The 12,922-nt window shown below is 44.2% G+C and overlaps 1 protein-coding gene across 3 annotated transcripts in view; it reads right to left on the bottom strand.

The window, feature by feature from the left end:
- Nucleotides 1–12,922, bottom strand: part of RNF185 (ring finger protein 185) — a 46,011-nt gene that overhangs the window by 12,354 nt on the left and 20,735 nt on the right. For all 3 annotated transcript variants that reach the window (XM_054470376.2, XM_063663160.1, XM_054470374.2), the window contains 2 exons: nucleotides 7,783–8,006; nucleotides 1,910–1,928 (listed from right to left, as the gene is read on the bottom strand). In XM_054470376.2, the coding sequence (XP_054326351.1) occupies nucleotides 1,910–1,928; nucleotides 7,783–7,958 (195 nt within the window). In that variant the 5' untranslated portion in view covers nucleotides 7,959–8,006. The remainder of the gene's footprint in view (nucleotides 1–1,909; nucleotides 1,929–7,782; nucleotides 8,007–12,922) is intronic.

The following is a 12,922-nucleotide window of genomic DNA, read 5'->3' as shown; positions in this document are numbered from 1 at the left end:
ACCGCGCCCAGCTAATTTTTGTATTTTTAGTAGAGACAGAGTTTCACCATGTTGGCCAGGCTGGTCTCAAACTCCTGACCTTGTGATCTGCCTGCCTTGGTCTGCCAAAGTGCTGGGATCACAGGCATGAGCCACCGCGCCAGGCCAATTTCTCATTTTTATAGCATTTCCCCAACAACTGTGTATCCCAGGCATCAGAATCAGGAGACAAGCTGATCATTTTCTGGCGACTTACCACATGCTAAAGGATAGATTTTGCTCATTATCTAAATTTGCTTAATGCTTTTTACGTACTTTCATTGATTTTTTGCATTCACCTATTTCTTTCAATATAAAAAAATCCCGTTTTGGGTTTATCAGGCCCTTTCACTGGTTACATTAAAATTTTTTGTTTAGGCCAGGCGTGGTGGCTCACGTCTGTAATCCCAGCACTTTGGGAGGCTGAGGTGGGTGGATCACCTGAGGTCAGGAGTTCAAAACCAGCCTGGGGAACATGGTGAAACGCCGTTGTCTCTACTAAAAAGACAAAAAAACTAGCCGGTTGTGGTGGTGTGCACCTGTAATCCCAGCTACCCAGGAGGCTGAGGCTCAAGAATCACTTGAATCCGGGAGGTGGAGGTTCCAGTGAGCCAAGATCTCACCATTGCACTCTAGCCTGGGCGACAGAGTGAGACTCTGTCTAAAAAAAAAAAAATAAATAAATAAATAAAAAAAAATAAATTAATTTTCTTAAAAAAACAAGTGATAAAAATGTTTTTGGTTTTTTTTGTTTGTTTGTTTTTTTTTTTTTTTTTTGGTTTTTTGGTTTCTTTTTTTCTCGAAACAGAGTCTCACTATGTCACCCAGGCTGGAGTACAGTGGTGCAATCTCAGCTCACTGCAACCTCTGCCTCCCAGATTCAAGCGATTCTCGTGCCTCAGCCTCCCTAGTAGCTGGGACTATAGGCGTGCACCACCACGCCCAGCTAATTTTTATATTTTTTGTAGAGACAGGGTTTTGCCATGTTGGCCAGGCTGTTCTCAAACTCCTTGCCTCAAGTGATCCACCTGCCTCGGCCTCCCTAAGTGCTGGAATTACAGGCGTGAGCCACCACACCTGGCCAAAACGTGTTTTTACAGACATTCTATAAACATGAATCTAGGACTTCAGGGCTGAGGAGATGGCAGCATTGAACGATTTTATTTCCTACTCTTACTGTTCATAGCTCCAAAACTTATGTGTTACGTGTTCTTCATAAACTCACAGTCAATATGTACTACCAGGTCCCACTGGGGACAGAATGTGCAGCCCTGTTCCCACCTTCTTTCTCCCATCCAGATTCTGAAGCTTTAGCAGTCTGGAATTTCTGTCCTCCCCCACATTCCCAGGCCACCTACGAGTGTGGTACTCTACTGCTGACGACCAGGGAGACATTCAGCTGGCTGTGATTATTCACAGCCACTTGTGAATGCCAGGCCCAGCTCTGTCTCAGCAAGCAGGTGCTAAAGCTGGGAAAATAGACTTTTCTCTCCTCACAAAAGCTCTTTGTTGACACCAAAAAAGTTTTCCCCTTCCTAATATTTTCATAACCTTTAAGGGCTGGGGGACTGTTGATATGATAGGAGGTACTGTTTCAACAGAAGCAGAATCTCAAAAATAAAAAGGACCTAACATATTATCAATCCAATCCAATTTATGAATGAGTAACTGAGACCCACAAAGGCCAACTGTGGCAGAATTAGGACTATCCCGATTTCATCAAGTGCCTGTCAGTGGGCAGGTATGTAAAGAAGGCTTGGGGGCGCGGTAAGTAAGCAAATGAGCCCACATCCAGGGCAGATTGCAGCTTCTGACAGCAGTCTCCTGAGACTAGGGCTGTCTTGTGCAACCATAGCTGATGAAAGACAAAGTAAAATGAAATACATCTTACCTGATGTAAACATGGCCAACTGTCAGAGTCCCCAGGGCAACCAGTCATCAAGGAGAAGGAGAAAAGGGGAAAGGAAGAAAAATGCTTTCATTAGCAGAAACACTTGATGGGTGGAGTGGTAGTAACAAAATGAGAAAACAGGAGTAAACTATGGAGCACTGCATGCCCACTGAGGTTCTGTAGGGATTACTGGTATCGGAAATCAGAAAAAACTGGGATAAAAATCATAGAAAAAAAACAACGCAATGGAGATAAGACCCCAGCCTCTGCCCCTGAGATCTCAGTATATGTGAAATCCCCAGGGCTCAGACCACACAGACCCAGCTTCTCTACAAATCACCCTGTGAGAGGTTATAACATCTGAAGGAATCCAATAAAAGCTAAGGATGCCCTGTGCAAAAAATTGACGGGGGCATTCACATACACATGTACTACACACTATTTTACACTCAATTTCAGGGGGTTCATAGCCTCCTCGGGCTCACAAGGGATGTGTGGACTCTCAGGTAGTCCAGATCCAGTTTAACAAAATCTTCAGGCTGTCCTCATCCTTGAGAACTCTCCTAGCAGGAGGCAGCTTAAAAGTTCAGGTCTACTCTAAAAGCATCTTTAAGTAATAGAAAGGATGGGGATGCTACTTGACAGAAAGGGTTACCTTCAGCTTAGAGAGCTGCTGTCCAATCTCTCCATTTTCAAATGAGGAAACCAAAGCTCAGAAACATAAAAATGAACTGCATCAGGATTAAAAAAAAAAAGTCTCCGGACTTCTAGTTCATTGCCCTTTCTATAATCTAACACCACATACAAAAAAAATGACATTTACAGAATTGAAAGAAAAGTATTCAACTCCACTTTTTTTTTTTTTTTTTTTTTTTGAGACAGAGTTTTGCACTTGTTGCCCAAGCTGGAGTGCAGCTCACTCAGCTCACTGCAACCTCCGCCTCCCAGGTTCAAGCGATTCTCCTGCCTCAGCCTCCTGAGTAGCTGGGATTACAGGTGTGCGCCACCACGCCCAGCTAATTTTTTGTATTTTTAGTAGAAACGGGGTTTCACCATGTTAGTCAGGCTGGTCTCGAACTCCTGACCTCAGATGATCTGCCCGCCTCGGTCTCCCAAAGTGCTGGGATTAAAGGTGTGAGCCACCATGTCTGGCCCACATTTTTAATTTCGTTCTCTCGTTTATTTAGTCAACACATATCTACTGTGTACCTACTATGCAGGCCAGGACAGTGGAAAATGCAGGCATGGCTTCTGTACCTCACATACCAAGTATCTTTAGCTGAGTACACTTTGAACTCAAAGGATAGTTCCTTTTCCAATTCCTGAACCACAGTTTAGCTTCACAAACCAAATACATAATCTTCCTGGCCATAACACCTGACTCCAACATTAATCTTGCAATGTCATTCTAAAATGAGTGGAGAACACCCCAAATCATGGCAGATCTCCACCGGCAAGTTCCCTTAAAGGCTCTAGGGGAGAAGTGGAGGTGAACGAATGACCCTCAGGGGAAAGTCAGGCTTTATAACAATGACCATTCCTCCCATTTATTAAGCAATGATAGTCATGTATCACTGAACGACAGGGATAGTTTTGAGAAATGTGTCATTAGGCAATTTCATCATTGTGTGAGCATCATAGAGTGTACTTACACAAACCTAGCTGAAATAGCTTACTACACACCTAGGCTACATAGTATAGCCTATTGTTCCTAAGCTACAAACCTGAATAGCATGTGAATATCGTAGGTAACTGTAACAGAGTGGTAAATATTTGTGTATTTAAACATACCTAACATAGAGCCAAGGTGTGGTGGCTCACGCCTGTAATCCCAGCACTTTGGGCGCTGAGGTGGGCAGATTATTTGAGGTCAGGAGTTCGAGACCAGCCTGGCCAACATGGTGAAACCCCATCTCTATTAAAAATACAAAAACTAGCCATGTGTGGTGGCACATGCCTGTAAATCCCAGCTACATGGGAGGCTGAAGCACGAGAATCACTTGAACCCGGGAGGTGGAGGTTGCAGTGAGCTGAGATCGTGCTACTCAATCTGGAGTGCCATTGCATTCCAGCATGGGTGACCCGGTGAGATTCCATCTCAAAAAACAGACAAAAACCAGGCTGGGCGTGGTGGCTCATGCCTGTAATCCCAGCACTTTGGGAGGCTGAGGCGGGTGGATCACCTGAGATCAGGAGTTCGAGACCAGCCTGGCCAACACGGTAAAACCCTGTCTCTAATAAAAATACAAAAATTAGTCAGGTGTGGTGGCACATATGTGTAATCCCAGCTTCTCGGGAGGCTGAAGCAGGAGAATCGTTTGAACCTAGGAGGCAGAGGTTGCAGTGAGCCAAGATCACGCCACTGTACTCCAGCCTGGGCAACACAGTGAGACTCCTTCTCAAAAAAACAACAAACAAACAAACAAACAAAAAATCCAACATACCTAACATAGAAAAGGTAACGCACTGCTCTATGACATTATAAAATCACTAGATTATAGGAACTTTTCACGTCCATCATCATCTTATGGGACCGCTGTTGGATATATAGTCCATTGTTGACCAAAATGTCATTATGTACTGCCTGACTGTACTGTGTGCCATGCTGTGGCTGAATATCTTTTCATTTCTTAATGTCACTGGATGGTCACATTAACCTATGAGGCAGTACCATTATCTCCATCTTACAGATGAGGAAACCAAAGTACAGCAAAGCTAGCAGATTTGCTCAGGGATGCACCACCCAGACTGGAAGCATCTGTTTCATTTTAGAGTCTGTGTTCTTTCCAATGGCATTCTGCCTTAAAAAAAAAAAAAATTGATAGCAGGCGTGGTGGCTCACACCAGTAATCCCAGCACTTTGGGAGGCCGAGGCAGGCAGATAACGAGGTCAGATGATCGAGACCATCCTGGCCAACATGGTGAAAACCTCTCTCTATAAAAAATACAAAAATTAGCTGGGTGTGGTGGTGTGCGCCTGTAATCCCAGCTACCCGGGAGGCTGAGGCAGGAGAATTGCTTGAACTTGGGAGGCAGAGATTGCAGTGAGCTGAGATTGTGCCACTGCACTCCAACCTGGTGACAGAGCAAGACTTCGTCTCAAAAAAAAAAAAAAAAAATTGACACAGGGCCGGGCATGGTGGCTCACGCCTGTAATCCTAGCACTTTGGGAGGTCGGGGTGGGCAGATCACTTGAGGTGAGGAGTTTGAAACCAGCCTGGCCAGCATGGCGAAGCCCCATCTCTACTAAAAATACAAAAAGAAAATTAGCCGGGCGTGGTGGTGCGTTCCTGTAGTCCCAGCTACTTGGGAGGCTGAGACAGGAGAACCACTTGAGCCCAGGAGACAGAGGTTGCAAGTGAGTCAAGACTGCACCACTGCACTCCAGCCTGGGCAACAGAGCAAGGCTGTCTCCACACACACACACACACACACACACACACACACACACACACACACACACACACAAAAGATATACAATAGCTGTACATTTAAATATATATATAGTTAATATATATATAAAATACATAATTAGAATTTTAATTTATAATCTTAAAATTTATAATTATAAAATTTAATAAATACACACACACACACACACACACATATATATTTTTTTTGAGATGGAGTCTTGCACTGTTGCCCAGGCTGGAGTGCAGTGGCACGATCTCAGCTCACTGCAATCACCGCTTCCTAGGTTCAAGATATTCTCCTGCCTCAGCCTCCCGAATAGCTGGGATTATAGGTGCATGCCACCACACCCAGCTAATTTTTGTATTTTTAGTAGAGATGGGGTTTCACCATGTTGGCCAGGTTGGTCTTGAACTCTTGGCCTCAAGTGATCTGCCCGCCTCAGCCTCCCAAAGTGCTGGGATTACAAGCATGAGCCACTGCGCCCAGCCAGAATATATATATACATATATATACACACACACACACACACACACATATATATATATACACATATATATATACACACACACACATATATATATATAATTTTTTTTTTTTTTGAGATGGAGTCTTGCTCTGTCACCCAGGCTGGAGTGCAGTGGCGCGATCTCAGCTCACTGCAAGCTCCGCCTCCCGCGTTCACGCCATTCTCCTGCCTCAGCCTCCCCAGCAGCTGGGACTACAGGTGCATGCCGCCACACCCGGCTAATTTTTTTGTTTGTTTTTTAGTAGACACAGGTTTCACCGAGTTAGCCAGGATGGTCTCGATCTCCTGACCTTGTGATCCGCCCACCTTGGCCTCCCAAAGTGCTGGGATTACAGGTGTGAGCCACTGCGCCCGGCCCAGAATATATATATATTTTTAAGAAACAGGGTCTCTCTCTGTCGCCTAGACTGGAGTGCAGTGATACAATCATAGCTCACTGTAGCCTCGAATTCCTGGGCTCAAGCCTTCCTCCCACCTCAGTCTCCTGAGTAGCTAGGACTACAGGCACCGCCACCATGCCTGACTAGTTTTAAACATAGTGGGGCCTCACTATGTTGCCCAGACTCATCTTGCACTCCTGGGCTCAAGTGATCCTCCCACCATGGCCTCTCAAAGTGTTAGGATTACAGGTGTGAGCCACTGAGCCCAGCCATAATAGCTGTACATATTTTTTATGTTATATGTGATAATTTGATACATTCACATAATCAAATCAGGGGTATCCTGTCTTTTAATTCTTAATTTTGTCAATCATTTCAAGTCCTAGTTTTACGATACCCTGAAGTATCTGAATTTCTAGGAGAATGTGGATCACAACAGCTTTTACACAAAATGGTAATTAGGGCAAGAGCCTCAAGAACAAAAATCTCTGCTCCATTCTATTTATTCACCAATAAATTGATGTTTTACGCTGTTGCCAACTTAAAATCCCTTAAATATTGTTTAAACGGCCTTTTCTTCACACGATTTCTCTGCTCAAAAATATTCATTACCTCTATGTCCCTTTAGTCGAATCTGGGTTTGATAATCTGGCTCAACACTCCTGTAACCATTATTTTTCCTAACACTCCCAGACCCTCATCCACAGTGCTGTGAGATGTATACAGTAGCCTCAATGGTCTCAGATGAGTCCAACAGTGCATGTGCCTGTCCCTAGAAACTCCCTGCCTTGGGGTGACACACACACCCTTCGCCTTTACCTAGCATTTTTTGATCGACCTTTCAAGGTTCAGCTCAAAATCTCAAGACAAAACACACACACACACACACACACACACACACACACAAACAAAATCCAACCTTCACCTAGCACCTAGGTTCTCAGAGCCAGAAAGGGCTCCTGTAACCATCAAGGCTGGAACAGACACCAACCTTGACACTTCATTTTGATGAGTGTATCTATCTATATATAAACATAAAATATAGTAACAATTATAGTCATAGCTGACACATAGTATTTACTGCAAGCTATGTGCTCTTCTAAGACTTTTACACATTTTGAGTCATTTAATGCTTGCAAACGACCCTGTAAAATGAGGCAGAATGTGTGTAAGCACCTTGTCCAAGGTCAAACAGGAAGGTGGCAGAGTCAAGCTTCAGAAGGAGGAAGCTCAGTTCCACAGTCCTTGCTTATAACCATTATGCTATACTGCCTCTAGGCTCAGCAAAGCAAGTAGCAGGTAGTAAGTGCTCACTAAATGGTAAGTATTATTACTTTAGAGATGGGGAGAAGGAGCTCAGAGTGGAGACAGGATTTGCCCAAGGTCATCCAGCTCATTGGTAGCAGAGTTGGGATGGGAACTCAGGTCTCTTGTCCCTTGAGCCTGAGTGTATTCCCAAAGTGAGCAGGAAGCATTCTGCTCCAAACTGCCCAGGGCCACAGGCTTTCCAAACTTGGCAATGTGCTCTCTGGGGTGGGAGCAGGGGTACTGACCAGAAGAGGTGGCCACACAGGCTGATGACGGCATCCTTGGCTGTGTCCAAGCAGATGTTGCACTCGAAAGTGCTGTCCTGCCCTCCGCTCTCACCAGCGCCATTGCTGCTCCCACTGGGCCCCCCTGCACTGGAGTTCTCAGGAGATGAAGAGGCCGAGGGCCCCTTGCTCGCCATCCTTGGCTGTCAGCGAAGCTCTGAGTGAAGACTCTCCCCAGGGAAATCCTAAAAGGCAGAGAACTCTTGATTGCCCATTTCTGCCGCCCTCTCCCCCCAGCTTCCATGCCAACATTCCTGTCTTCTCTCAGCTACAGAGCTGATTATGACTGAATCTCTGAGCAGACTTCCCAAAGCGCTACAGAAGACAAGAGTTGTAGGGCACTACCCAGAGAGCAGTGACCCAGAAACTTCTCATGAACATGGTCCAGAATATATCACACAGATACACAAACTCCACCAAATACAGAGCAGCCTCCAGATGGTTCTCCACAGGAACCAGGACCTTGTCTCACTCGTATTTAGATTCCCCCATGATAATCAACCCAGGTGACAAATACATGCTAAATTAAATGGAATGTTCAGGCTGTCCAGCCTCTATATTGGCAGGTGAATCTGCTGAGGCAGGAAGGTTGTGATTGTCATATGCCAGAATTTTTTTTTTTTTTTTTAAGAGACGGAGTTTCACTCTGTCGCCCAGGCTGGAGTGCAGTGGCACAATCTTGGCTCACTGCAACCTCTGCCTCCCGGGTTCAAGTGATTCTCCTGCCTCAGCCTCCTGAGTAGCTGGGATTACAGGTGCCTGCCACCACACCTGGCTAATTTTTGTATTTTTAGTAGAGATGGGGTTTCACCATGTTGGCCAGCCTGGTCTTGAACTCCTGACCTCGGGTGATCCACCTGCCTCAGTTTCCCAAAGTGCTGGGATTGCAGGTGTGAGCCACTATGCCCAGCCCATATGCCAGAATATTAAGAAATTCCTGTAATTATGAAAGGTTAGGAAGCTAACAAGGACCAGAAAGATCATCTGGTCCAAGGTCTTCCATATTGCAATCTTTTTCAATCCTCCTTCTGCCACATTGGAATACTATTCACCTTATTTTATCTAAATATATCAACTTTTTAGCTTCAGTACATTTAAAGAGGTTTATGTCACTGTAATAAATGGAAAACCAGTAATACTTACCATAAGTAAAAAGGTTAATATAAAAGTAACAAATGAAAAGTTTACCCTCATACCACCTGACATCACCTGGCACACTCATACTATGTTTTGGACAATCTTGATCTGGTCCCATTTCTTTAGGAAACTGCAGTTACCTCAGCTAGCTGACTAATGTGGGGCTGAGACTGGGACTCATGGACACCCTGTCTGCACCGTGCCACTACATACTAAACTGGCCACTAAATGCTAGTATAAACAGACCACTGTTGACTACCACCTCCAAGTCAAAGAACCCAGCCAGGAGTTGAACAAGAAAGAGGATAAAACCAACACCAAGGGATACTCAGGAATTCTGGATGCGCATTAAGAATCTGTCAGGAGCCTTATCTGGCCTCATCACCTCAGAAATTCCAAGTAGGAAATGTTGGCTGGCTACCACAGTCAGAGAAGTGGAGGCCTGGATGCTGGACTCAGCCTCTAGCTTGCTAGGTGGTTCTGGGAACCTCCCTTTCCCTCTACTGATCATAGTTTTCTCATCTGTAAAATGAGGCACTGGACTCCCTGGTGTCCTGGGTGGCCCCCTCCAACTCTTAAGACTGTGCCTCTCCAGGTCATCTTAACCTATTGTTACCTCCAAAACAAGCGGCCCCTTCCTTCACAAGTTTAGGACTTACCACTGGAACACCAGAAGGTCGCCCTGTTGTCAGCTTCCAGAGTATGAGAAGACAAGGACCAAAAAGTTACAGCCTTCTCAGACCCAGAAAGCTTCCTGCCTTCACACGGTGGACTCAGAGCTCCGGCCTCATGAGCATCCCTCACCACGATACCAGCTCAGTGACTTGAGCAGAGAGAGGAGGCCAGCTCACCACTTTTTCACTCAGTTACATCATTTTACATAATGTCCCAGAAGGGTAGCTGGATGCTGGCGGCACCAGTGCCGTGCGCTGGCCTCGGCTCCAAGACCTTCTCTCTGACCTTCCTCCTCTCCATATTACACGTGCTCTCTTCATCTTAGGATACAACCCACTTTTGAGGGCCACATTACTGTCTTTCCTCATTATTCCAGCTCAACAATCCTAAGTACCCAACCTATGTGTGTTTCTTTAAAAAAAAAAAAAAATCTTAAAAAATTAAAAATTATGCATATAGATTTTGGAAAGACAACCATAAAGTCAGATCAGTCACATCAGCCTCCTGATGTGATGCAACAGAAGTACACAGCACCACCAATGAAGCATGTTTATGTTAAAACTCAGACACTAATCAAGCATCTAAAATGAATTACTAGCTGGGCATGGTGGCTCACGCCTGTAATCCCAGCACTTTGGGAGGCCGAGGCAGGTGGATACCTGAGGTCAGGAGTTCAAGACAAGCCTGGCCAACATGGTGAAACCCTGTCTCTACTAAAAACACAAAAATTAGCTGGGCATGGTGGCGCACGTCTGTAATCCCAGCTACTTGAGAAGCTAAGGCATGAGAATCACTTGAACCCGGGAGGCGGAGGCTGCAGTGAACTGAGATTGTGTCATCCCACTCCAACTTGGGTGACAGAGAGAGACTCCATCTCAAAAATAATAGTAATAATAATAATAATAATAATGATAATAAATAAAATAAATTACCCATTTACAGAAAATATGGAGGATAGGTGCAAGTATTAAACGACTCCATGAAGATGTAATCAGCCAAATCCAGAATGTGGGACTTTCTACAGGACAAACAATAAAGTTCTACAAAAAATAAATAGCATGGACAGGATTGGGGTTATAGATTGAGACACGAGATATTCCAACCACTTGTAGTATGTGGGTCTTACTGGAACAAGATTCAAACAAACCAACTGTACAAAGACACTTGTGACATGACTGACAAAAACTGTTTAGCCTAGGTATTACTCGATATGAAGGAATTATTGTTGGCTGGGCATGGTGGCTCATGTCTATAATTCCAGCACTTTGGGAGGCCAAGGTGGGTGGATCGCTTGAGCTCAGGAGTTGGAGACCAGCCTGGGCAACATGGTGAAACCCTATCTCTACCAAAAAAAAACAAAAAAACAAAAAAACAAAAATTAGCTGGTTGTGGTGGTGCATGTCTATGGTCCCAGCTACTCCAGAGGCTGAGGCAGGAGAATCGCTTAAGCTTGCGAGGCGTTAAGTTGCAGTGAGCCAACATTATACCACTGCATTCCAGCCTGAGTGACATAGTGATTCTGTCTCAAAAAAAATAAATAAATAAAAATAAAAAATTAGCTGGGTGCGGTGGTGCACACCTGTAGCCCCAGATAGTCAGGAGGCTGAGGTGAGGGGATCATCACTTGGGCCTGGGAGGTAGAGGCTGCAGTGAGCCGTGATTGTGCTGCTGCACTCCAGCCTGGGTGACAGAGTGAAACCCTGTCTCAAAAAAAAAAAAAAAAAAAAAAAAGGAATTACTGTTAATTTTGTTGGGTATGATAATGATATTGCGTTTTTTTTTTTAAACAAAACCTGATCTGCTAGAGACACATTTTTTTTAATATATATATTTTTTTATTATACTTTAAGTTCTAGGGTACATGTGCACAACGTGCAGGTTTGTTACATATGTATACATGTGCTATGTTGGTGTGCTGCACCCATTAATTCATCATTTACATTAGGTATACCTCCTAATGCTATCCCTCCCCCCTCCCCCCACCCCACAACAGGCCCAGGTGTGTGATGTTCCCCTTCCTGTGTCCAAGTGTTCTCACTGTTCAATTCCCACCTATGAGTGAGAACATGCGGTGTTTGGTTTTTTGTCCTTGCGATAGTTTGCTGAGAATGATGGTTTCCAGCTTCATCCATGTCCCTACAAAGGACATGAACTCATCATTTTTTATGGCTGCATAGTATTCCATGGTGTGTATGTGCCACATTTTCTTAATCCAGTCTACCATTGTTGGACATTTGGGTTGGTTCCAAGTCTTTGCTATTGTGAGTAGTGCCGCAATAAACATACGTGTGCATGTAGAGACACATATTTTTGAAGGAATACAATGTTTGGGATTTGCTTTAAAATACTCCAGGGGGAAAAATAAAAATGGAGAGAAAAGATGAAACAAGAACAAGGAAGTTGGTTGCTGAAGCTGGGTGATGAATAGAGGTTCACTGTAATAATTGTCTGTGTGTGTGTTTGAAAATTACAACAAAAGGTATTTTCTTTTCTTTTTTTGAGATGGTCTTGCTCTGTTGCCCAGGCTGGAGTGCAGTGGTGCAATCACAGCTCACTGCAGCCTCAACCTCCTGGGCTCAAGCAATCCCCTGCCTCAGCCTCCCAAGTAGCTAGGACTACAGGTGCATACCACCATGCTCAGCTAATTTTTAAATTATTTTGTAGAAACAAGGTCTATGTTGCCCAGGGTAGTCTCAAACTCCTGGGCTCAAGCAATTCTCCTGCCTCAGCCTCCCAATGAGCCACCATGCCTAGCCCCAATAAAAGGTATTTTTTAAAAAGATTAAGTTGTAGAAGAGTATGTATATAAACTTATTTGGGTAAAAACTAAGTATGTATATGAGTATGTTTGTGTGTGGATCCATACACAGACAGACAGGCAGACAGACACACACACACACACACACACACAGAGAAAATGCCTAGAAAATACACATTAAACCACCAACAGTTATTTCTGGGATTATAAGGGCTAGGAGACATTACCCTGTTTCAATGTTTTATAACAAACAAGTATTACTTTCACCAGAACATTTTTAAAAAGGAAATCATAAAATGTGAAGTATATTATATATGTTACAATAATGAATATAGGTATTAGAAAATGGCTTTAGGCCAGGCATGGTGGCTCATGCCTGTAACCCTAGTACTTTGGGAGGCCAAGGTAGGAGGATCACTTACGCTCAGGAGTTTGAGGCTGCAGAGAGCTATGAATGTACCACTGCACTCCAGCCTGGGCAATTAGAGCGAGACCCTGATTGTATTAAAAAAAAAAAAAAGTCTTTAACAA

The sequence above is a fragment of the Pongo pygmaeus genome, chromosome 23 (assembly GCF_028885625.2).
Source record: "Pongo pygmaeus isolate AG05252 chromosome 23, NHGRI_mPonPyg2-v2.0_pri, whole genome shotgun sequence".
In the NCBI taxonomy this organism is placed as follows: Eukaryota; Metazoa; Chordata; class Mammalia; order Primates; family Hominidae; genus Pongo; species Pongo pygmaeus.
Note: the sequence above shows the minus strand (reverse complement) of the source record. Positions and strands in the feature narration are given on the sequence as shown.